The sequence below is a fragment of the Scyliorhinus torazame genome, chromosome 1 (assembly GCF_047496885.1).
Source record: "Scyliorhinus torazame isolate Kashiwa2021f chromosome 1, sScyTor2.1, whole genome shotgun sequence".
NCBI classification, from domain to species: Eukaryota; Metazoa; Chordata; class Chondrichthyes; order Carcharhiniformes; family Scyliorhinidae; genus Scyliorhinus; species Scyliorhinus torazame.
Genome location: NC_092707.1, coordinates 14,951,492 through 14,978,625, shown reverse-complemented (window position 1 = coordinate 14,978,625; position 27,134 = coordinate 14,951,492). Strand labels below are relative to the sequence as shown.

Below are 27,134 nucleotides of genomic sequence, written 5' to 3'. Positions count from 1 at the left end.
CCGTTGGTAGGAATGACCGATGCACAGTCCTTGTGGAGATTTGTCATAGAATTCACAGAGTAGAAGGAGGCCATTCGGCCCATCGAGTCTGCACCAGCCCTTGGAAAGAGCACCCCACCCAAGCCCACACCTCCACCCTATCCCCGTAGCCCAGTAACCCAACCTAACCTTATTGGACACCAAGGGCAATTTAGCATGGCCAATCCACCTAACCTGCACATCTTTGGAGATCAAGTCCCGCTTTCACATTGAGGATATCATCAATGGGTTGTATGGTACTACCACTGTGCTAAATGGAATAGACGTTGGACAGATCTAGCAGCTCAAAATTGGGCACCCATGAATCATTGTAGGCCAACAGCAGCAGCAGCAATGTACTCAACAACAATCTGGAATGACAAAGCTCGGCAAATCCCCCACTCTATCATTACCACGAAGCTGGACGATCAATCCTGGTTTAATAAAGAGTGCAGGAGGGCATGCCAGGAGCAGCAACCGGCATACCTAAAAATGAGGTGCCAGGCTGGTAAAGGTACAACACTTGCATATCAAACAGCGGAAACAGCACGACGCAATCCCACAACCAAGAGATCAGATCTAAGCTTTGCAGACCTGCCACATCCAGTCGTGAATGGTGGACAATTAAATAACTAACAGGAGGCTGAGGCTGCACAAATATCCCCGCCCACAATGATGGGGCAGCCCAGCATAGCAGTGCAAAAAATAAGGCTGAAAGTTTTGAAACAATATTCGGCCAGAAGTGCCGAGTGAATGATTAATCTCGGCCTTCTCCTGAAGTGCCCAACATCACAGTTGACTGTTTTTCAAGCAATTTGATTCACTCCACGTGATATCAAGAAACAGCTGAAGAAACTGGTACTGGAAAGGTTATGGGCCCTGACAATATTCTGGCAATGGTACTGAAGTCTTGTGGTCCAGGACTAGTCACACCACCAAGCCAAGCTGTTCCAGTACAGCTACAACACTGGCATCTACCCGGTAATGTGAAAAATTGCGCAGGTTTGTCCTGTGTACAAAAAGTAGAACAAACCCAACCTGGTCAAATGCCAACCCGTCAGTCTATTCTCAATCATGAGCAAAGCATGGAAGGTGTCGATAGTGTTATCAAGTGTTACCAATGCAGCAATAATTTGGTCACTGATGCTCAATTTGGGTACCGCCAGGGCCACTCAGCTCCTGACCTCATTACAGTCATGGTCCAACCACAGACAAAACAGCTGAACTCCAGAGGTGAGGTGAGAGGACTATCCTTGACATCAAGGCAGCATTTCATAGAGGGTGGCATGAAGGAACCCTATCAAAACTGGAATCAGTGGGAATCGGAGAAAACCTCTCTAATGGTTGGAGTCCTACCTAGCACAAAGGAAGATGGCTATGGTCATTGAAAGTCAATCATCTCTCTTCCAGGGCATCATTGCAGCAGAGATTGCTCAGGGCAGTGTCCTAGGCCCAACCTTCTTCAACTGCTTCATCAAAAACCTTCCCTCAATCATTAGGTCGGAAGTGAGGATGCTCGTTGATGATTGCATAATGTTCAGCATCATTCACAACTCCTCAAATACTGAAGCAGTCCATGCCCACATGCAACAAAACCTGGACAACATTCAGGCTTGAGATGTGTTGTACGGTTACTTGCCATTTAAATTCCAGGCAGTCGCCAATTCAAAGAAGAAAGAATCTAATCACTTCCCCATGACTTATAATGGCCATCCGTCACTGAATCCCCACTATCAACATCAAGTGGGTTACTATTTACAAGGAGTGAACTGGAGCAGCAACATAAATAATGCAGCTACAAGTGCACATCAAAGGCTGGAAATTCAATGCCGCGCAACTCAACCTCCAGACTTTCCAATGAGTGTCCACCACCCACAGGCACAAGTCAGGAGTTTGATGGAATACTCTCCATTGCCTGGATGAGTGCAGCTCCAAAAACATTCAAGAACCTCGACATCATCCAGGACAAAGCTTGATTTGCACCCCATCAAACATATTAAACATTCATCCCCTCCACCACCAGAATACAGTGGCAGCAATGTGTACTATCTACTAGATGTGCTACAGCAAGTTCCACGGGCAGCGCCGGCTAAACCTGCGACCTCTGCTACCTAGAAGGACAAGAGCAGCAGATCCGTGGGAACACCATCACCTACATGTTCTCCTCCAAGCCACTCACCATCCTGACCCTTCCTTCACTGTCACTGGGTCAAAATCCTGGAACACCCACCCTAACAGCGCTGTAGGTGTACTCACACCGCATGGAATGCAGCAGTTCAAGAAGGCAGCTCACCACACCATCTTCTCAAGGCAACTAGGATGGGCGTAAATGCTGGGCTAGCCAGTGACCTCCACATCCTGAGAAAGAATACATTTTTAAAAAGAAAGCAAGAGTTAAATGTGATTATTGCTCCTGCACTAAAAAAGAATGCCAGGATATTGCCAGCGAGTTGAAACATGTCTTGGAATGTGCTTACCAATTAAAATTAAAAGCTACAATAGGATTATCCTAACCCTCTATAAGTCCCAGATAAGAGCGAGAACCAGAAATATCTGACTTTATTTCAAATAACTTTAAAATAGAATAGTCAGGTTCAAAATGGATGGTCCTTTCTCTTTGCTAAGTTTCAAACTTTTTGAAGACAGACAGCTTGGCTTGGGACTGTGCTTTATGTTAAGAAATCAAAGTTATTTTAGGGTAAAATGTTTTGGTCGAATAACCGAATAGTTCTGACTTTCTGACTCTGGGTTACTCCAGTTTGTGTAAATGTCACGCTAGCACAGTGTTTAGCACTGTTGCATCAGAGCGACAAGGGCCTGGTTTCGATCCTTGGCTTGGGTCACTGTCTGTGCGGAGTCTGCGCGTTCTCCCCGTGTCTGCGTGGGTTTCCTCCGAGTGCTCCGGTTTCCAACCACAAGTCCCGAGAGATGCGCTGGTTGGGTGAAATGGACATTCTGAATTCTCCCTCAGTGTACCTGAACAGGTGCTATAGTGTGGTGACTAGGGGATTTTCACAGTGACTTCATTGCAGTGTTAATGTAAGCCTACTTGAGACACTAAGAAAGATTATTATGTACTGCATTTCTTAATGGGCTTGAACCTCCAGCACATATCTGTCCTTAATTTGGCAGTAATCAACAATATTATGTAGATAGGCCTAAGGATCCTCATTGTGGAAGATGAAAAAAAAATCTCAGTGATATATTTGAAGCTCCTTTTCTGAGATTAGGGTCAGTGCATATTGAGTAGTGGAATTTATGATTTTGTTTGGCTGGGAGAGCTGACGGTGACCCCCCAGCTTCAACAGGTTTGGAAGATTGAAGTCTATTGACAACAAGGAGGTGTCTAGTGTGGATAAGACAGGCGAGTGGTATGGTCCTGGATTGGCAATTAGGAAATGGTAAAATAAAATGTTACCATGGCAAGTTGGGAAATTTAATTCAGCAAATCTGTTAAATTATGGGTTGCGCTAGACAAAATGACCACAGAAACCTGGGCCATCATTAATGCTCTTTTGGGAATAAACCTGCCGCACTATCTGGTTTGGCCTACACTTGATGCTCATCACACAATGTGTGGTTTACCCTTAGTAGTGTCAGGGCAATTAGGCTTAGGCAATAAATGTGGTCTTGCCAGAATGGTCCAAATTCCTACAAAAATATGTTGAAAAGTCTACTGTACAGCCAGTCTCCATGGATGGAAAACATCAACATCAAAAAAGAGGGCGGGCAGCACGGTAGTGCAGTGGGTTAGCCCTGTTGCCTCACGGCGCTGGGGTCCCAGGTTTGATCCCAGCTCTGGGTCACTGTCTGTGTGGAGTTTGCACATTCTCCCCGTGTTCGCGTGGGTTTCACCCCCACAACCCAAAGATGTGCTGGCTAGGTGGATTGGCCACGCTAAATTGCCCCTTAATTGGAAAAAATTAATTTATATTTAAAAAAAGAGGGACGTAGGAACATAGGAATTAGGAGAAGTAGGCAATTTAGCCCTTTGAGCTTGCTCTGCCATTCTTTCAGATAATATAATAATAATAATCACTTATTGTCACAAGTAAGCTTCAATGAGGTTACTGTGAAAAGCCCCTAAGTCGCCACATTCCGGCGCCTATTCGGGGAGGCCGGTACGGGAATTGAACCCGCGCTGATGGCCTTGTTTTGCATTACAAGCCAGCTGTTTAGCCCACTGTGCTAATATAACCCCTACAGATCATGACTGATCTCTTCCTGGTCTCAAATCCACCTCCCTATCTGTTGCCTATGCCACTTTAACCTGTTTTTAAAAAAATATATTTTATTCAAAATTTTGTGGCCAAACATAACAGTACATAGTTTTTCTTTTGAACAACAACAAAACAATATCAATACCTGTGGCCAGTTTTAAACAAATAAATAAATAATATATAAACAAAAACAAAAACAAAACTGAGTGGCAACTGCCTTGTCAAAAATAGTTACTCTCCAAAGGTACAATCCAATCTATACATATACAATGACATCCCGGAGAGTCCGTCCGGTTCCTCCCCCCCCCCCACCCCCCTCCCCCCTGGGTTGCTGCTGTTGTCTTCTTTTCCATTCCCTCTATCTTTCTGTGAGGTAGTCGACAAACGGTTGCCACCTCAAGGTGAACCCTTGAGCCGAACCCCTTAATACGAACTTGATCCGTTCTAACTTTATAAACCCTGCCATGTCGCTTATCCAGGTCTCCACGCCCGGGGGTTTGGCTTCCTTCCACATAAGCAATATCCTGCGCCGGGCTACGAGGGACGCAAAGGCCAAAACATCAGCCTCTCTCGCCTCCTGCACTCCCAGCTCTTCTGCAAACCCAAATATAGCCAACCCCCAGCCTGGTTCGACCTGGACCCCCACCACCTTCGAAAGCATCTTTGCCACCCCCACCCAGAACCCCTGTAGTACCGGGCATGACCAGAACATGTGGGTGTGATTCGCTGGGCTTCTCGAGCATCTCCCACACCTATCCTCTACCCCAAAAAAATTTACTGAGCCGTGCTCCAGTCATATGCGCCCTGTGTAACACCTTAAATTGTATCAGGCTTAGCCTGGCACACGAGGACGATGAGTTTACCCTACGTAGGGCGTCGGCCCACAGCCCCTCCTCAATCTCCTCCCCCAGCTCTTCTTCCCATTTCCCTTTCAGCTCATCTACCATGATCTCCCCCTCGTCCCTCATTTCCCTCGATGTGTCCGACACCTTACCATCCCCCACCCATGTCTCCGAGATCACTCTATCCTGCACCTCCTGCGTCGGGAGCTGCGGGAATTCCCTCACCTGTTGCCTCGCGAAAGCCCTCAGTTGCATATACTGAAATGCATTCCCTTGGGGCAACCCATATTTTTCCGTCAGCGCTCCCAGACTCGCAAACGTCCCATCTACGAACAGATCTCTCAATTGTACTACCCCAGCTCTTTGCCATGTTCCAAATCCCCCATCCATTCTCCCCGGAACAAACCTATGGTTATTTCTTATCGGGGACCGCACCGAGGCTCCCGTCTTTCCCCTATGCCATCTCCACTGCCCCCAGATTTTCAATGTAAGCCTCCACCACCGGGCTTGTGGTGTATTTCTTCGGTGAGAACGGCAACGGTGCCGTCACCATTGCTTGTAGGCTAGTCCCCCTGCAGGACGCCCTCTCCAATCTCTTCCACGCCGCTCCCTCCCCTTCTCCCATCCACTTACACACCATTGAAACATTGGCGGCCTAGTAATAGTCGTTTAGGCTCGGTAGTGCCAACCCCCCCCTATCCCTACTACGCTGCAAAAATCCCCTCCTCACTCTCGTGGTCTTCCCGGCCCACACAAAACACATAATGCTCTTCTCGATTCTCTTGAAAAAAGCCTTCGTGACCACTACCGGGAGGCACTGAAACACAAAAAGGAATCTCGGGAGGACCACCATTTTAACCGGCTGCACCCTACCTGCCAGTGACAGGGACACCATGTCCCATCTCTTAAAGTCCTCCTACATCTGTTCCACCAACCGCGTTAAATTAAGCCTGTGTAATGTACCCCAATTCTTGGCTATCTGGATCCCCAAGTACCGGACGTCCCTTGTTACCTTCCTCAACGGTAAATCCTCTATTTCCCTGCTCTGCTCCCCTGGATGCACCACAAACAGCTCACTTTTCCCCATGTTCAATTTATACCCTGAAAAATCCCCAAACTCCCCAAGTATCCGCATTATCTCTGGCATCCCCTCCGCCGGGTCCGCCACATACAACAACAAATCATCCGCATACAGAGATACCCGGTGTTCTTCTCCTCCCGAGTACTCCCCTCCACTTCCTGGAACCCCTCAATGCTATGGCCAGGGGCTCAATCGCCAGTGCAAACAATAACGGGGACAGAGGACATCCCTGCCTCGTCCCTCTATGGAGCCGAAAATAATCAGACCCCTGTCCATTCGTGACCACGCTCGCCATCGGGGCCCTATACAGCAACTGTACCCATCTGATATACCCATCTCCAAAGCCAAATCTCCTCAGCACCTCCCACCAATAATCCCACTCCACTCTATCAAATGCTTTCTCGGCATCCATCACCACCACTATCTCCGCTTCCCCCTCTGGTGGGGGCATCATCATTACCCCTAGCAGCCTCCGTATATTCGTGTTCAGCTGTCTCCCCTTCACAAACCCAGTTTGGTCCTCATGAACCACCCCCGGGACACAATCCTCTATCCTCGTTGCCATTACCTTGGCCAGAATCTTAGCATCCACATTCAGGAGGGAAATGGGCCTATAGGACCCGCATTGCAGCGGGTCTTTTTCCTTCTTTAGGAGGAGCGATATCGTTGCCTCTGACATAGTCGGGGGCAGCTGCCCCCTTTCCCTAACCTCATTAAAGGTTCTCATCAGTAGCGGGGCCAGCAAGTCCATATATTTCCGATAAAATTCCACTGGGAATCCGACTGGTCCCGGGGCATTCCCCGCCTGCATGCTCCCAATCCCTTTCACTACTTCCTCCATCTCAATCTGTGCTCCCAGTCCCACCCTCTCCTGCTCCTCCACCTTATGAAATTCCAGCTGATCCAGAAAGCACATCATTCTCTCCTTCCCTTCCGGGTGCTGAGCTTCATATAATCTTTCATAAAATGCCTTGAACATTCCATTCACTCTCTCCACTCCCCGCTCCATCTCTCCCTCCTCATCTCTCACCCCCTCTATCTCCCTCGCTGCTCCCCTTTTCCTCAGTTGGTGGGCCAGCAACCTGCTCGCCTTCGCCCCATATTCGTACTGTACACCCTGTGCCTTCCTCCATTGTGCCTCTGCATTACCCGTAGTCAACAAGTCAAATTCTACATGTAGCCTTTGCCTTTCCCTGTACAGTCCCTCCTCCGGTGCCTCCGCATATTGTCTGTCCACCCTCAAAAGTTCTTTCAACAACCGCTCCCTTTCCCTACCCTCCTGCTTTCCTTTATGTGCCCTGATAGATATCAGCTCCCCTCTAACCACTGCCTTCAACGCCTCCCAGACCACTCCCACCTGAACCTCCCCATTGTCATTGAGTTCCAAGTACCTTTCAATACACCCAGTCACCCTTAAACACACCCCCTCATCTGCCAATAATCCCATGTCCATTCTCCAGGGTGGGTGCTGTTCTTTTTCCTCCCCTATCTCCAGGTCCACCCAATGTGGAGCGTGGTCCGAGATAGCTGTAGCCGTGTACTCCGTCCCCGTCACCTTCGGGATCAGTGCCCTTCCCAAAACAAAAAAGTCTATCCGTGAATAAACTTTGTGGACATAGGAGAAAAACGAAAACTCCTTACTCCTAGGTGTACTAAATCTCCAGGGGTCTACTCCTCCCATCTGCTCCATAAAGTCCTTGAGCACCCTAGCTGCAGCCGGCCTCCTTCTGGTCCTGGACCTCGATCTGACCAGCCCTGGGTCCAGCACCGTATTAAAATCTCCACCCATTACCAACTTTCCCGCCTCTAGGTCCGGGATGCGTCCCAACATACGCCTCATAAAATTGGCATCATCCCAGTTCGGGGCATATACGTTCACTAAAACCACCGCCTCCCCTTGCAATCTGCCACTCACCATCACGTATCTGCCCCCACTATCCGCCACTATGGTCTTTGCCTCAAACATTACCCGCTTCCCCACTAATATAGCCACCCCCCCTATTTTTTGCGTCTAGCCCTGAATGAAACACCTGCCCCACCCATCCTTTGCGTAGTCTGACCTGGTCTATCAGTTTCAGATGAGTCTCCTGTAGCATTACCACATCTGCCTTAAGTTTCTTTAGGTGTGTGAGTACCCGTGCCCTCTTAATCGGCCCGTTCAGCCCTCTCACATTCTACACGATCAGCCGGGTTGGGGGGCTCTTTACCTCCCCCCCTAATTGTCGACTAGCCATCTCCTTTTTCAATCCAGCTACTCATCCGGTTCCCACGTAGCTGTATCTCCCCCCAACGGCGCCCTCCCGCCCCGACCACCCCACCAGCTCCCCCTTCTCCCCAGCAGCAGCAACCCAGTTACAGTTAACCCCCCCCCCCGCTAGATCCTTTTCTAGCGTAATTGGACCCCCCCCAAGTTGCTCCCAGAAGTCAGCAAACTCTGGCTGACCTCGGCTTCCCCCCGTGACCTCGGCCCCCACTGTGCGAGGCCCCCTCCTTCCTGCTTCCCTGTTCCCGCCATGATTACCATAGCACGGGAACAAAGCCCGCCTTTCCCATTTGGCCCCGCCCCCAATGGCCGGCGCCCCCAGCTCCTCATCCTCCCTCCCCCCCCTCCCCCACGACATGGGGAAGAGAGAAAAGTTACAGGGTCACAGGATTAACAATTTGGGAAATCATCTCTTCCCCCTTTCCCCCCCCCTTCGCCCCACGTAGTATCCCCACCACTTTGTCCCAAACGTTCTTTTTCTAGCCCGCTCATTCCAGTTTCTCCTCGACAATAAACGTCCACGCCTCTTCTGCCGTTTCAAAGTAGTGGTGTTTCCCTTGATGTGTGACCCACAGTCTTGCCGGTTGCAACATTCCAAATTTAACCTTCCTTTTGTGCAGCACCGCCTTGGCCCGATTAAAGCTTGCCCTCCGCACTCCAATCTTGATATACGCGGATCACCGCGTTCTCCCACCTACTGCTCCGGGTTTTCTTTGCCCATCTGAGGACCATCTCTCTGTCCTTAAAACGGAGGAATCTCACCACTATGGCTCGAGGAATTTCTCCAGCCCTCGGTCTTCGCGCCATAACTCGATAAGCTCCCTCCACCTCCAACGGGCCCGTCGGGGCCTCCAATCCCATTAACGAGTGAAGCATCGTGCTCACATATGCCCCGACATCCGCCCCTTCTGCACCTTCGGGAAGACCAGGAATCCTTAAATTCTTCCTCCTCGCATTATTCTCCAGCACCTCCAGCCTTTCCACACACCTTTTGTGTTGTGCCTCGTGCATCTCTGTCTTCACCACCAGGCCCTGTATTTCGTCCTCATTCTCAGCAGCCTTTGCCTTCACGACCCGAAGCTCCTGCTCCTGGGTATTTTGCTCCTCCTTTAGCCCTTCAATCGCCTGTAATATCGGGGCCAGCAGCTCCTTCTTCATCTCATTTTTAAGTTCTTCCACGCAGCGCCGCAGGAAATCTTGTTGGTCAGGGCCCCATATTAAACTGCCACCTTCCGACGCCATCTTGCTTTGTGCTTGCCTTCCTTGCCGCTGCTCTAGAGGATCCACCGCAATCCGGCCACTTTCCTCTCCTTTTTCCATCCGTGTCCAGGGGGGATTCCCTTCTGGTTTACCGCACAGTGTTTTTAGCCGTTAAAATTGCCGTTGGTGCTCCTATTAAGAGCCCAAAAGTCCGTTCCACCGGGAGCTGCCGAAACGTGCAACTTAGCTGGTCAACGCCGCACCCGGAAGTCCTTAACCTGTTTTTTTAATCAAAAAATTATCTATCTCTTTCTTGAAACCATTTAATGAATCCGATTCCAGTATGGGGCAGCAAGTTCCACGTGTTTAAGGCGTGAGGGCACAGAAATATCATCAGTTACATACTTGAAATAATGAATGAATAATTGAAAAGATTAGAGTCATGAAGGACAGCAGGATGCTAAATATGAGATTGGAAACAGCGATGACATGACAGGCAATGATAAAATAGAACCATACAAATGGCCAACTCACCTCAAAACATGAAGACAACAGTCAAGAAAGGAGAACAAGAGGCGTAATCAATGGCAGGCTACTGGCATTGTATAGTAATCTTTCAACCCAACATGTATGACAACAATGATTTTTAACATTAACTTTTCAAAAATAAGGCTTTGGTCATTCACATCAATAATAAATTCCTGAAGCCACGCTCCAGGAACTGCTCCTAAATTCTGCTGCGGTAGATACGGGTTTGTCTTTGCCACAGAAATGTTTTTACTTTAAACCAACTGTGCACGGGCAAAGTCATAGTTTGCAACTATTTTGTAAATGCCAGTACTGTTCCTAATGACAGGATAGATCTATGTAGGCAAGTGGTAACAAAGTCATTTATCGTCATTGACACAAAAGCGGGCAGGCACACTTCTACTCCTCAGCTGGTCGACAGAGAGGTTTTTTGGCTGCTGTGATGGCGGCATTTATTTGAAGGCAGAAGTGGTATTGTCAAAACGTGCAGTCGTAAACCACCTAACGTTGGTTGTGTGTGTGGCCCTGGAGCACAGCTGTGTTGTTCCATTCACATTAGAGGTCTGTAGTCATGAGACCCCCACCATTCTAAGTGAGACTAGTATTGCGAGGGTCTGGAAACATACTTGATGGAGAACAGCTTCTGATATTTAATCTGTTGGAATTTATTTCCTCTAGTGTAGGAAATATCCAACACCATCATGTTTTGTTCCCCCCAAAAAAGCTGTTAAAATTTTGCTCGACATGAATCCAATTTAACTTCAAACCCAAGAAGAGGTTGCCAGGAATGTAAGTACCATGGCATACTGAATTGTTTTTGCCTCATCAACTAGGATATCGCATATTTTCAAGTTTCTGAAATAGACAGTACTCTCTAAATATTTAAATTTTTTCTTGAAGGAACATTGACATTTTTGAAAATATGAATATTCAGAAAAGGTTCACAAGTTGGTAAAAGAAATGAGAGTAATGTCAGTGTTCATTTATTGGAAACACCAGGAACTTTGTTAATATGCTTAGAAATGTTATGTAGTGATATTTATAACAACATAGTTTTTAGGACCTCCTAAAGCGATATCAACTCCTCAAGATCAAAGATATTAAGGCAGTCCCATAAAATATAATTTTTTTGTAGTTTTTATTACAGAACAAAGTGGAATCTCACAGCAGTAAAGAACTCCAATCATCGAGGCTTGCAGCTGTGTAAGACCATTAAAGTACTCAACCCCCTTCAAGCCGAGTCCTGCTATGCTAATTAAAATCCATCTGCACACAGCTTTTCACTTGGTGCTTTTGTCGACAAAAGTCATGTCGCACCTGAAATTCTCTTACTACCTCAATATGCAGTGTAGCTCTGTCTCGCTAATGACAAAACCTCACCATTTGGAGGACTCAGGGGGGCAATTAGAACAATCGCATTTTAATTGGAAAACAACAATTCACAATTCATGGGAAGGCAAAGATGAAATTAGTCTCTCTCATGCAAACATACTATACATATGTGATCCAAGAAAATACAGCACAAATTACTAAAGGTTATCAGTGGTGCTTCTCTTTGTATCACAATCTAAAATTCAGTCGGTACGGTTGTGCCATAGATTAGGCAAATCTGTATCAAAAAAGCACCCTGTCCCAAATATTCCATCATGAAATAAAGATTGCTCATCTTTTTAACTGTTGTTTCCATTAACACATGTTTTTTAAAAAAAAATTCAAATGATGGCCACACCAAATGAAAGCATTCCTAATTTTCTACATATTCTACAACCACATGTTGCTGCAGGTGACCGAATATAACACACGTTTTGTCAATAATCAAATTTAATATCATGGCTTACATGAATGCTAAAATTATTGCTGACTTCGATTTCTAGATTTATTCTATAAAGAAAGTACCTTTGTTCTCAACAGATTTAAGCTGCCTCTCAGCCCACCCACAGTATTGCAGTGGACCTTTAACACTGGCTGATATAAATTCTGACACAAGGCCACGTTATCCATACGCAACATGAAATTCTTCCCACAATGAAAATTACAGCAATTTTCAACCATTATGCTGCCTTCTATAAGTTGTGTGCCATTAAGAGAGCCTGGTGTGTTGCTGCATTAAAAAAAAACCAACTACTTAGTCAGAAAGGAATTGGTCTTACCTTATCATCGATGTCACTCTCACTGTCACACTGTTAGAAAAGGAAAAATGATAAATTAGTTCTAAATCTAAAAGCACATTTCAAAACTACAGACTGAAAGTTTGGTCAACTTCTGATGCAGTAAAACGATTAGCAGATTGATTTTGGGAATAGAAAGGTTTTTTTTTACAAAGATAGCACATTGGGTTCTGAAACAGGGCCAGCCAGAGATATAAAGCATGAGATAAATTACATTTCCTCATTTTTAATTTCTTTAAACTGGGGTGCTGTTTTTGAAGCTAAGAAGCCAAGAAGGCTTGTTGGCAAGCTATTCAACTGTGGCCAAGTCATAGTCTGTTCAACCTAATTCTGATGCCTACACTTGCAATTCCCGGTCCCGATTTATATTTTTTCCTGGACTAGGAGACCAGAGGTGAATTGTGTTCCACCTCCACCACTTCCCCAACTGAGACCGGGTAATTTAGGACGCAACATGAATCTAATTTGGGAATTTCCTAATCTGCCTGTCCTATTCATGAACATTACATGCTGCAGTCACTCACTGAGTAACTAGGAATCCCTTAAGCTCTGATCAATTTGAATTGAAACAGTGCACAATACTGTTGCCTAGTTTAATAGAGAGAGGGATTTGCGAACTAAAGCAAACTCTTAAAAAACAGAACTTCTGTCATACACAATTGGCACATGAGATTAACCAAGCATCTCTTCAGACTTGAGTTACTCTGTCACTTGGGAGGCTAAACAGTAATCTGTGGCCGGACAATAAAACCAAGTGAGTTTTAGGAGTTTTTTAAATTTTAAAATAAATTTTTTTTTAAATTTAGACTACCCAATTCATTTTTTCCAATTAAGGGGCGATTTAGCATGGCCAATCCACCTACCCTGCACATCTTTTTGGGTTGTTGGGGCGAAACCCACGCAAACATGGGGAGAATGTGCAAATTCCACATGGACAGTGACCCAGAGCCGGGCTCGAACCTGGGATCTCGGCGCCGTGAGGCAACAGGGCTAACCCACTGCACCACCTTGCTGCCCTGAATTTTAGGAGTTAAGCCAACAACACATCATGCAGATAATACTGAAATTACATTATGGAAAAATCCAAGAAAATGCAAAGTTTTTATTTGGCAAAGGTTTTGACTGGTTCCAATCTTCTACTCATTTTCTATATTACATTTCTGCACCAAATCTACACATAATGAGGCACAAAAGTCACAATGTAACAAATCTCAATCAACTATTATACCACCTCGACCACAGCTGTCTTGCAATGACTAATTTGTGTCAGTTCTCCAGAAGTATTTGGAGACAATCCAGTGACTGAGCATCATAAAGGCTGGATTAATCTTTTGCCTACCAATGCAATTTAACCCCAAGGCCTTTGGGCCCATATAACAGTTTTGCAGCCAAGTTATACAGGCCCCGCAAGCTAGGTTACACGATGTTCCTAAATCCTCAACACTACTCTGCATGTGAAGGCAATTTTTGTTGCACAACACAGTTTGTACAAACCTGCACATCTACAGATATGCTGTGAGTTTCAAAAGGAAGGCAATGTGGGTAACTGCTTGCAGCAAAATTAATTGACCACCCTTACTTGTGCCAGGCTGCATAAAATAGTTTTTCGCAGATTGGAAGGGCAGACACTCTAGCCATGCTAAAAGGCAACTGTTAATTAGGCGAGCCATTTTAGGGTGGGTGGTACAAGTGAAAATTGCTAAGTCATATGGACAGGTTTGCCACAGGTAATTTCATGGCTCAAATATCAAAGATAATAATCCTTGCTCATATCACCCTGTACGATTTGAATGTGTGCGGCACGATAGCACAGTGATTAGCACTGTTGTTTCACAGCGCCTGGGTCCCAGGTTCAATTCCCGGCTTGGGTCACTGTCTGTGCAGAGTCTGCACGTTCTCCCTGTGTCTGCGTGGGTTTTCTCCGGGTGCTCCGGTTTCCTCCCACAAGTTCCGAAAGACGTGCTGTTAGGTGAATTGGACATTCTGAATTCTCCCTCTGTGTACCCGAACAGTTGCCGGAGTGTGGAGACTAGGGGTTTTCACATTAACTTCATTGCAGTGTTAATGCAAGCCTACTTGTGACAATAAAGATTATTATTGGTATTATTATTATGGAGTGCTCCAGCCATGCTATATGCTCTGTAGGACAGTACAACTACAGTAATACTTATTTTTAGCTCATGGTTGTTACACCTACTTGCAATGGCAGAGCCATTGTTTATCCCTGGTTTCACGGCAAATAGCTGATCATCTGGATGAAATACAAATGGTAGCCAAATTTGGCATATGTAATGGAAGCCATTTGAGACTGTTGTTGGGTTAAACTGGTGTATGTTTAACTTGTTTTTTTAAAAAAATCTATAACTTTAGAGTGTCGTTTCTTTTTCTCCAATTAAGGGGCAACTTAGCGTGGCCAATTCACCTACCCCGCACATCTTTGGGTAGTGGGGGTGAAACCCATGCAGACAAGGGGAGAATGTGCGAATTCCACACAGACGGTGCACATGTTTAAATTGTTACACGCAATAAATTGGTCTGGAGATGGGGATGGATTCCAGATTCAAAACTCAGATTTCAGTAGTTTCCAGGTCAGATTTAATGCAGCATAACCATACAATTAGTGACATTGAGTGGAAAGTCAAGTCCATATACAAGAACATTCAGTTTTTCTTTCAATCAGAAGTGGAAAAAAAGGATATTTGCAGCTAGTGCCAGTATTCCTCGGAAACCAAAGGTTTCACATAAATTTCCTAAAGGAATGCTGCAGGTTCACAAATATGCACCATCACCAACATCTGCTTTTCTCCTACAGCCAAAAATTAAAATTTGAACAGACCACAGAAGGTATTTTATCTTTTCATTTTCTTACATAGCAAGATAAATATGGCCACCAGTGTTCCATTGCTCATTTTCATCATTGCAACACTGAAATTGGCAATTGATGGTGCAGCCCCCTACTATACTCCTTATACACCTATTTCTGTGTGGCCAAATTCTCCTCCAACTCGATTTTCAAATTTGCTGATGACACCACCGTAGTGGGTCGGATTTCAAACAATGACGAGACAGAGTATAGGAATGCGATAGAGAATCTGGTGAACTGGTGCAACGACAATAATCTCTCCCTCAATGTCAACAAAACGAAGGAGATTATCATCGCCTTCAGGAAGCGTAGTGGAGAACATGACCCTGTCGACATCAATGGGAACGAAGTAGAAAGGGTCGAGAGCTTCAAGATTTTAGGTGTACAGATCTCCAACAACCTGTCCTGGTCCCCCCCATGCCGACACTATAGTTAAGAAACCCCACCAACGACTCTACTTTCTCAGAAGACAAAGGAAATTTGGCATGTCAGCTACGACCCTCACCAACTTCTTTCTGTTGTATCACAGCTTGGTATGGAGCCTGCTCTGCCCAAGACCGCAGGAAACTACAAAAGGTCGTGAATGTAGCCCAGTCCATCACGCAAACCAGCCTCCCATCCATTGACTCTATCTATAATTCCCGCTGCTTCAGAAAGGCAGCCAGCATAATTAACGACCCCACGCACCCCGGACATACTCTCTTCCACCTTCTTCCATCAGGAAAAAGATACCAAAGTGTGAGGTCACGTACCAACCGACTCAAGAACAGCTTCTTCCCTACTGCCATCAGACTTTTGAATGGACCTACCTCATATTAAGTTGCTCTTTTCTCTACACTTGCTATAACTGTAACATTATATTATGCAGTCTCTTCTTCCTTCCCTATGTACGGTATGCATTGTTTGTACAGCACGCAAGAAACAATACTTTTCACTGTATACTAATACATGTGACAATAATAAATCAAATCAAAACAAATGGAGCACAGAACCATTTTAAGAGAACATCTCTTCAACTGCCCTCTCAATAGGTAATATTTTAAACCCCTGTGTGGGACTGAAATGTCTTCAGCCTTCTGGGAGGGTAGTGAATACTCTTATGATAAGTGTTACTTATAACCAATGTATAGCTCAGCAATACAGTTGGGCAATCCCAACACATGGCCTCCTTCGTATTAAATTCTTCTTACCAGGAAGGACATCTGTTGAGAGTTAATAAAATAAATTTAAACTTGACTGTAGAAGATTTGATCTTGGGAAATGCCACTTGTTAAAGACATGCTCACAAATTAGAGTTTTTTGAGTCTTAAAGTAACACTTCCTTTATTACATTTCACAACACTATACTGAATATACTTTATATGCAGGAAATAGGTGGGCTTCGTTAAGGCAACAGTTCACCTATATCCCTGATTTTACTTCTGTATTGTTCAAGGTTTGAATGTAACTTGGAGTACATAGAGACTTGAGGACATGTATTTACATAGGAAGGTTGTTCAACCCTTCAAATCTGTTCTGCTATTTAATAGATTATAATTGATCTATCTACTTCTTCAATTAACCCCCAGTCTCAACAACATTTTGGGGAAATGGTTTCATAATTCCACTACTCCTTGTGCGAAGAAGAGCTTGTTGACATCATCCTTGAACAGCCTAACCACAGTTTTAAGGTTTTGTCCCTTTGTTCTGGACTCCAGCATCATCAGAAATAGTTCCCCTCTCACTACTTTATCAACTTTTAAAAATCACTTTAAAAACCTCAATTAGGTCAAACCTTAATCTTCTACACTCACTTCAAAAAGTACTGTTGTAAATGCCACAACATGGTTTAGCTAACGGGAAATCCTGTTTAACAATTTTATTAGAGTTTTTTGAGGATGTGACTAGTGGAGTAAAGGGGAACCATTCAATGTAGTGTGATAAATGTAGGAATTTCATATATATATATTGTATTATATGTATTTGGTGCAGTAATGATTAAAAGCCTAGGTTAGTGTGTGTATGACTGCTGCAGGAAAGTTTTTTTAACTCTTGGTTTACAACACCAGCAGATACTTTGGCTACAGAGGTGCAATTAAAGCATCGTAAAAATGAAATCACCATTCATTCCAACCATGTATATTGTTTATCTGAAGTTGGGTGAATGGAATTTTGTTTATATAAAGAAGGTCCCTGGAGAGTTGATAGTTAGAGACATTGTGCTTCGTAAGATGATGTAGTTAATGGGAGGAGGCAGGGGCTGAGGCAGTCAGGTGCTGAGTTTTGGAGCTCTATTTTGATCTGTCTTTGAACAGACTCTCAATTTCTCTCAAAGCACTTTAGTTAAAAAGATTTTGCCTGTGAACAGAACAGTAGATTTTCTAAAAGGCTGGCAGTTTAAACAATAGTTCACAGGCAAGCTGGTTCCTGAAGGATCATTCTTTCTCAAAGTGGTTTATCCAAGACATCTGTTTACTGCAAGTATTCATTGGTCTGCTAATTGTGTTAAAAAGTGGATTTTGACCAGAGATGGATTTTGCTTGAGTGGAGATAAAAGATAGCTGTTAGGGGTTAGTGTTTCATTTTCATTGCAAAGCATTATTAAATTTGTAACTACAAGATATTTCCTTTATGATGTTAAAGTTAGCTCTAAGACAGCGTTAGTAACAAAGTTTGTTGAAATATACCATATCCCTATTTGTGCTTAGAATCACTCCTGGAAGGGCAGCACAGTGGCGCAATGGGTTAGCCCTGCTGCCTCACGGCGTCGAGGTCCCAGGTTCGATCCCGGCTCTGGGTCACTGTCCGTGTGGAGTTTGCACATTCTCCCCGTTTTTGAGTGGGTTGCGCCCCCACAACCCAAAAAGATGTGCAGGGAGGTGGATTGAACACGCTAAACTGCCCCTTAATTGGAAAAATGAATTGGGCACTCTCAATTTTTCAAAAATCACTCCTGGAGCGAAATATCCTTTCCATACAGTCGTACAAATAAAATAAAATATTGGGGTTTCTGTACACCATCCCAGCAATAGTTGGGGCCTGGAATCGTAAAAGTAGTATACCTGGATTTCCAAAAGTCATTTGATGAGGGGCCACACAAAAGATTAATCGGTATGATATGGGTTAATGGAGTTAGGGGTAATACTTTAGCATGGATAGAGGATTGTTCAGCGGATAGAAAGCAGACATAAATGGGGCTTTGACAAGCTAGAAGGCAGTGAATAACAGAGTGCCGGAAGGATCAGTGGTGGGATTACAGCTATTTACAATCTATATATACATTTTTTAAAATTTAGATTACCCAATTAATTTTTTCCAATTAAGTGGCAATTTAGCGTGGCCAATCCACCTACCCTGCACATCTTTGGGTTGTGGGGGCGAAACCCACGCAAACACGGGGAGAATGTGCAAACTCCACACGGACAGTGACCCAGAGCCGGGATCAAACCTGGGACCTCAGCGCCGTGAGGCTGCAGGGCTAACCCACTGCGCCACCGTGCTGCCCTTTACAATCTATATTAATTACTTAAATGAAGAGGCAGAGAGTATTGTATCAAAGTTTGCTGATGATAGCAAGTTATGTGGGTTAGTCAGCTGAGGTAAGGACACAGAAAGGCTGAAATAGATTTATAGACAGGATGGACGAGCAGGAAACAAGATAGCAGATGGAGTATAATGTAAGGAAGTAAGAGGTTATATAGGAGGCGGTGGAATAATGGAATTGTCGCTGGATTAGCGATCAAGCCTCTGCCTCAAATATAATCGAGAGTAATGCTCTGGGGACAATTTGAATCCCACCAAGGCAGATGGTGAAATTTAAATTAAAAACAAATCTGGAATTAAAAGTCTAATGATGCCCATGAAACCATTGCCAATTGTCGTAAAGATTCATCTGGTTCACTGATGTCTTTCAGGGAGAGAAATCTGCTATCCTTACCTGGTCTGGCTTACATGGGGCTCCAGATCCAAAGCACTGTGGTTAACTCTTAAAATGCCTTCTGAAATGCACCAAGTTCAATGGCAAGTAGGGATGGGCATTAAGTGCTGGCCCAGCCAGCATTGTCCACATGCCATGAATGAATCGGGGAAAAAAATCACTTTGGTCAGAAGAAAAACAGAATATTCGTTAATGGTGTGAAACTTGTAAGTCTTGATGTTCAAAGAGAGTTGGGCGTGCTTGTACAAAGAATGCAAAGTCAGCATTGCAGCAAGCAATTAGGAAGGCAAATAATGGCTTTTACTGCAAGGGAATTGTCGAACAAGATTAAAGAAGTGTTACTGCGATGGTACTGGGTGCGATCTAACAGAAAGGTTTCCAAGTGTCATTTGTGGCGAATATTTCTGGGAGTTTCCCGCCGGCTCTGTCGGCGAGTTCCTCACTGCTATCTAACCGCACTTAGTCACTTTTTTGGGCCCTGGGGAGTTTCTCACCGGTTCAGCCCACACTTCGAATTTTTTTCATCACTGAACTCCGAGATCAGCCCGCCATTTTGAAAGGGTGTTGCGAACTGTAAGTGAGCTGGTGGGTCCCCCACCCCCCCCACCCATGGGCAATGTGACCTCCACACACACATGAACATTACCCCATGCCCCCCCCATCCCAAGGGAGGACACCCCGCTCTGGGGTCCCTGAGAGGGGGCATTAGATGTTTGGAGGCCGGTAGATCCCGGGTGAGTCGCCCTTAGTAGGTTTAAGACCTACATAAGTGAGCACGGCTCACTCCATTGTAGTCTGTATTGGTCGCGCTGCCTTGCGGTTCTGGGGTAGATTCCACGAGGCGCAGTGGCTGCTGGGAAGCTCGTGGGAGGCTTTACTTGGCATCTACCAGCCACGTTGCACTCTCGGTCGGGGGCGTTATGGCCGGTAGATGGGGTCCAGTGTGTGCAGTTTTGGTCTCCACGTTTAAGAATGAATGTACTTGCAGTGTAAGTGGTTCAACAAAGTATCATGAAATTGGTCCCTGGGATGAGGGGATTGTCCCTTGATGAGAGGCTAAGTAAATTGGGCTCATATTTTCTGGAGTTTAGAAGAAAGATAGACAACCTGATTAAAACCTATTCTGAAGGGGCTTGATAGGGTAGATCCTGAGAGATTGTTTTGGCTGGTTGGGAAGTCTAAAACATGGCGGCAAAATCTCAAGATAAGGGACCATTCATTTAGCAAGAGACAAGGAGAACTTTCTGCACTCAAAGGGTTGTGAATCTTTGGAATTCTCAGCGATGCATCATTGTTGAGCATATTCAAGGTTGGGATAGACAGATTTTGGGTCTCAGGGAATTAAGGGAATGGGTGGGAAAATTCAGTTGAAACCAGTCACAAGGTTTACATTTGAAAATATAATATTTTCTACCGTCCGGTGGCCTTGACATCAATCATAATGAAGTGCTTTGAGAGGTTGGTCATGAGACACGTCAACTCCATATTCCCAGAATGCCTTGATCCACTGCAATTCACATACCACCACAACTGGTCCACAGCAGTCGCCATCTCCCTAGCCTTACACTCATCCCTGGAGCATCTTGACAACAAGGACTCCTATGTCAGACACCTATTCATTGACTACAGCTCCGCCTTCAACACCATAATCCCAGCCAAGCTCATATCAAGCTCCAAAACTTAGGACTTGACCCCTCCCTCTGTAACTGGATCCTCCACTTCCTGACCCATAGACTACAATCAGTAAGGATAATCAACAACACCTCCTTCACGATAATCCTCAATACTGGGCCTTGCAAGCTGCGTACTTAGTCCCCTACTATACTCCCTATACATACATGACTGTGGAAAAATTTGGCTCCAACTCCATCTACAAGTTTGCTGATGACACGGTTGCAGTGGGTCAGAGCTCTAACGACGATGAGTCCGAATACAGGCGGGAGATAGAGAACCTAATGGCATGGTCTAACGATAACAATCTCTCCCTCAATGTCAGCAAAACTAAAGAGCTGGTCATTGACTTCAGGAAGCAAAGCTCTGTACTACCCACTCCCACCTGCAGGATCCCCCCTCACTATTCACTCCCCCGTGCCTGCAAGTCCCCCCCCTCCCTATCCTCAATTGTGTTGAGGTGGATGATCAGCCATGATCGAACTGAATGGCAGAGCAGGCTTGACAGGCTGAACGGCACTTCTATCTCAAAATCAAAAACTGTGATTCAAATTCCCCCCCAAATAATTATTTTAATTTATAAATAAATTATTCCATGGAGACTACAAATGGAGAATGCTACTTCTGGAGTTATTTTCCTTGGAGCACAGGAGACTGAGGAGGGACATGATTGAGATGTCTAAAATTATGAATGGCATAGATAGAGTAGACAGGAAGAAATGTTTCCCCTTGGTGGAGGGATCAATGACCAGGGGGCATAGATTTAAGAGAAGGGGCAGGAGATTTCAAGGGAACTTGAGGAAAAACGTTTTACCCGGAGGATGGTGAGAGTTTGGAATTCACTGCCTGAAAGGGAGGAATCCTCATAACATTTAAGAAGCATTTAGAGGTCCACTTGCGATGCCACGACATACAAAGCTATGGGTCAAATGCTGGAAAATGGGGTTAGAAGAGCTCGGCGGTTGTTTTGACTGGCACAGACATGATGGGCCGAAGGACTTTTTCTGTGCTGTAGACCTCTATGACTCAACGTAGCTGTAGGCTCTATTAATAACAGCAAACAAAGAAATGGTGGATCTGCTAAGTAAATTTTTTGCATCAGTTTTCACCGTGGAAGACATTGCAAATATTCCTGAGATATCAGATGGGCTGATTTCAAAGGACATGGTCGAACTTACAAAAATCCCAAATACAAGGGATAGAATATTAGAGAAGCTAAGGGGCTAAAGGATAACAAGTTACCAGGACCCAATGAACAGCACGCCAGGGTTTTAACCGAAGTGGCTGCAGAGACAGTGGACATATAGGTTGAAATGTTTAGTCACTTGCTAAATTCTGGGAGGATACCAGAAGATTGGAAAAAAGCCAATGTGACTCTTTTGTTCAAAAAGTGAGAAAGGCAGAAGACAAGGAACTATAGGCCAGTTAGTTTAACATCTATTATTGGCAAGATGCTGGAGTCAATAAACAAAGAGGAAATGGTTAACCATTTAGGAAAGCTGAATATCGGCGCCGAGGTCCCAGTTTCGATCTCGGCTCTAGGTCACTGTCCGAGTGGAGTTTGCACATTCTCCCCGTGTCGGCGTGGGTTTCGCCCCCACAACCCAAAGATATGCAGGGTAGGTGGATTGGCCACGCTAAATTGCCCCTTAATTGGAAAAAATGAATTGGGTACTCTAAATTTATTTTTTAAAAAAGGAAAGCTGGATATAATCAAACTTAGTCAACATGGTTTTATGAAAGGTAAATCATGTTTGACAAACTTGCTCAAATTCTTTGAGAATGTAACAGGGAGAGTAGATAGAGGGAACCTGTAGATGTAGTGTATTTAGATTTCCAAAAGGCATTTGACAGGTGTTCCTCAGGGTCCTAGGCCTAACCATCTCCAGCTCCTTTATCGATGACTATATTTTCATCATAAGGTCAGAAGGGGGAATGTTCGCTGATGATTGCACAATGTTCAGATCCATTCGCAACTTCAGATATTGAAGCGGTCCATGTCCAAATGCAGCAAAATCTGGACAATAGCCAGGCTTGGGCTGAGAGGTGGCAAGTAACATTCACACCATGCAGGTGCCAGGCAACAACCATCTCCAACAAGAAAGAATTTAACCAGCATCCCTTGACATTCAATAGCATTACCATCACTGAATTCTCGACAATCAACTGGGGGTTACCATTAACTAAAAACTGATCTAGACCAGCCATATAAATACTGTAGCTACAAGAGCAGGTCAGAGGCTAGGAATCCTGTAGCGAGTAACTCACCTCCAGACTCGCCAAAGATTGAAGACCGACTACAAGGCACGACCGTCTACAAGGCACAAGTCAGGTGTGTGATGGAATACTCTCCGTTTGCCTCGACAAATGCAGTTCTTATAACTCTCAAGAAGCTCGACAACATCCAGGAAAAAGTAGCTACCCTATCTTCAAACATTCACGCCCTCCACTACTGACGCACAGTGACAACGGTGTGTACCATCTACAAGATGCACTGCTGCAACTCACCAAGACTCCTGAGACAGTACCTTCCAAACACGCAACTGCTACCATCTAGAAGGACAAAACCAGCAGACACATGGGAACACCACCATCTGGACGTTCCTCTCCAAGACACTCGCCACCCTGACTTGGAAATATATTGGCATTCCTTTGCTGTTGCGGAGTCAGAATCCTGGAACTCCCTCCCTACCAGCACTCGGTGTACCTACACCACATGGACTGTAGTGGTTCAAGAAGACAGCTCACTGCCACCGCCTCAGGGGAAATGAGATATGGGTGATAAATGCTGGTCTAACCAGCAATGCCCGCATCCCACGAATAAATAAAAGACTCAAAAACTCTCCTTACTATCAAATTAAATACATCATCATAGCTTATTACCTCTTTTGTTACTAGCCCCCTTGAAGTACTCATGTCTGCATATCTAATGGTGTCAGCTGTGACTCAAGTAGTAGCACACATGTCTCCTGAATCACAAGGTTCATGGTTCATGTCCCATTTCAAAAATCCAGTCAGATAAGTACATCAAGCACCGAGGGAATAAGCGTCAGAGGTGCTGCTTTTCACATGATGTTAATCTGAAACCCCAGCTGCCCTCAAAGGTGGATGTAAAGATTCCATGGCACTATTTCAAGGGATGTTCTCCCAGCTGTCCAGGTCAATATTTATCCCTCAATCAATGTCACAAAAATTGATCATCATCACAAGGTGTTTATGGGATTTGATGTTTGCAAAATTGTCCATCACATTTCCTACATTACAACATTTTTAAAAAAAAATTTAGAGTACCCAATTCATTTTTTCCAACTAAGGGGCAATTCAGCGTGGCCAATCCACCTACCTTGCACATCTTTGGGTTGTGGGGGGTGAAACCCACGCAGACACGGGGAGAATGTGCAAACTCCACACGGACAGTGATCTAGAGCTGGGATACATTACTACATTGTCTCTACTTCAAAAATAAAAGTACTTAATTGGCTGGAAAGTGTTTTGGAAGTCTGGTCGCGATGAAAAGCACCATATAAATGCAAGTTTTTCTTTCAGTTTTCACCTCGCAGCACAACGTTCAAGGCCTGGCACCTCAATGGAAGCATTACAAATAAAGTCAAGAGGAAATATCCCACAGAGCCTTGTAAGCAAGGCTCTGTTAATAATGTAACGGTGCATATGTGTGATGCACAGGCCAATTCAACATGAAACAGCTTCAATTCCCTTTGGTGCTGCGCATGAGTGAGTGGTGACAAGAAACTGTACAGCTCTTATGGACCTTACTTTCACAGCACAAAACTCCAGTATGTGATACCTTCCAAGCTATATTGAGTGAAGTAGCCATATTAGAAAACTAAGAAAGGTGGACGTGACATACAGATTTAGAATATTTCAGTACAAATGTTTTTAGGCTGTTGTTTATGAATTATTTCTTGGTCTTTTTCTTTGTTTCCCCCCCCCCCCCCCCTCCCCGCCCATCAGCAAGATGGTGAATATTACTGTGATGCAGTACCGTGCGTTCTGCTGGCCTGTCATGTGCTTTATCTATTCCTCATAAGCAGGACTAGTCAGCAAGTAACAACAGGCCATGAAACCAGAGGGCATCCATTGTCCAGTCCAATCCTGGCCTCTCCCAGCACTCACATTTTCCAGGAATCACAAAATATATAATAGAAACAGGAAATTTGGCTGGAATGTTGTCTCATTGTTTAGGGCTTTGGAAGCCAGTTCTCGTATGATTTGGCGGAAGACATGAACAGGCCATTGTTGAATAACCTGACACAATAAGATGGCTGACTGGGTGAGGTACAGGAGGTACGCTATCCTAATAGTACCTCCTGTACCGTGTCCAGTTGGCCATCTTCTTGTGTCAGGCTATTCATATACTATATCCTAAACCATAACTTTGGCTCTCTGTTACTCAATAGCTGAGTACTGTAATTCTGTCTGGAAGGACTCTGCACACTGCAAACTGGTAGATCTGCAGCTGAATAAGACCATGAGGAACATCTCAGGTGCAATCCGGTCAACAAACACAAACTGTGCTCTGCAACATTGAGCCAGCATAAATCCGTTGTGTAGCTAGCAGAGCACGATTACTGGAAAGAGTGCACAAAAATCTGGATCTGCTACTGGTAGAAGACATCGCCCACGCACCCAGCCAGCAAACGCCTCATCTAAAGGTGGCTAATCTGGACCAACCTGCCTGAGCTAGGCAGTTTTGCTGCAAACCTATGGAAGGACCTGTGGCACAACACCAAGAACACAGTTCCGAATCAGAACTTGATTGATGATCCCATGTTAGAAATCCCAGGCTTTGACCTCCTGCGTGGTAAATGGGTCAAACTGAAGAGGTTTCACACTGGAGTCAGAAATGCCGCAACAAACAACCTCTTCTGATGGGGACACCATGACTCACCCCTGTGCAAGACCATGGTGCATATAATCGACAAGTGCCCCGACCTATGCTTCAGTGATGGGCTCACTGCCCTACACCAGGCTGTTGAGGAGGTTGACACCAGGCTGATGAGGAGGTTGCCAACTGGCTGAAGAATTTCAAATTTGACATCCAGCTGTTTATCAGTGCATACGATAGTGGTAGTGGCATATCCTAAAATGTGTCATTTTGTAGACAGTTTGCTGGTCTACTTGTTGTCTATTTTTCTGTTTTTTCAGTAAAATGGACAAAGTCATAATTGATGTATGTTTGTTGAGTTCTCAGCTGTAACAACCATTAGTAACAGAAATGGGTATTTTATGGATGCCGCAAAGGAGTTTAATTTAATGTGATAAATTCACACCAGCTTTCCACAGCAAAGTCCATTCGATCAACACACCAAACACTCATTACCTACAATAATAGCTAACTTTGGTAACCTTCAACATGAAGATTATTCACCTAAATTATTGAATTTGCATAAGCTTATTTAGATTCTATAATTAACAAGAAGAGCAAAGTGGGACAGGTCAGGAGGACACAAGAAATCTTCTATTTAACAGAACATAAAATGTATTTTTACATCAGTATAGATTTCAATATTTTAACTTGGGCAGGGCAAACAAGGCAAGGGAATACATGGCAAACAGCAGGACCCTGGGAAGCGCCGGGGATCAGAGGGATCTTGCTGTGCATGTATGCCGGTCCGTTGAGGTAGCAGAGCAGGTGAATACAGTGGTTAAGAAGGTATATGGTATACTTGCCTTATTAGCTGAGGCAGAGTGTGGAGGGATCAATGACCAGGGGGCAAAGATTTAAGCTAAGGGGTAGGAGGTTCAGAGGGGATGAGGAAAAATGTTTTTATCCAGAGGGTGGTGGGAATTTGGAACTCACCGTCTGAAAGGGTAGTGGAGGCAGACCCTTATAACATTTAAGAAGTATTTAGATGTGCACTTGCAATCCCAAAGCGTACAAGGCTATGGGCCAAGAGCTGGAAAATGGGATTAGAATAGTTAGGTGTTTATTTTTGACCAGTGCAAATGTGATGGGCCGACTGCCTTTCCTGTGCTTTATGACTCTAAGTCTCTGAGACTTTTCTCTACACCTTGCTATAACTGTAACATTATATTCTGCAGTCTCTCCTTCCTTCCCTATGTACGGTATGCATTGTTTATACAGCACGCAAGAAACAATACCTTTCACTGTCTACTAATACATGTGACAATAATTAATCAAATCAAGTGGACTAGGGTCAAAGCGCATTATTGCAATGATATATTTTAATGAAGTTACAGATTTTAATTCAGCTACACTAAGTCACCTTTGCCAAACAACCATAATATCTTAACAAAGACTATGGGGCGCTTAACCAAACTGCAATATTATCCTGGCATGGTTTCCACTTCCAAATTCACAAAGAAATGGTTATCAGAATGT

General features: G+C 44.7%; 1 protein-coding gene across 14 annotated transcripts in view; it reads right to left on the bottom strand.

Moving 5' to 3' along the window:
• fbrsl1 (fibrosin-like 1) overlaps positions 1 to 27,134 on the bottom strand; it is a 1,210,587-nt gene that overhangs the window by 288,747 nt on the left and 894,706 nt on the right. For all 14 annotated transcript variants that reach the window (XM_072468583.1, XM_072468681.1, XM_072468689.1 and 11 more), the window contains one exon: positions 12,303 to 12,332. In XM_072468583.1, the coding sequence (XP_072324684.1) occupies positions 12,303 to 12,332 (30 nt within the window). The remainder of the gene's footprint in view (positions 1 to 12,302; positions 12,333 to 27,134) is intronic.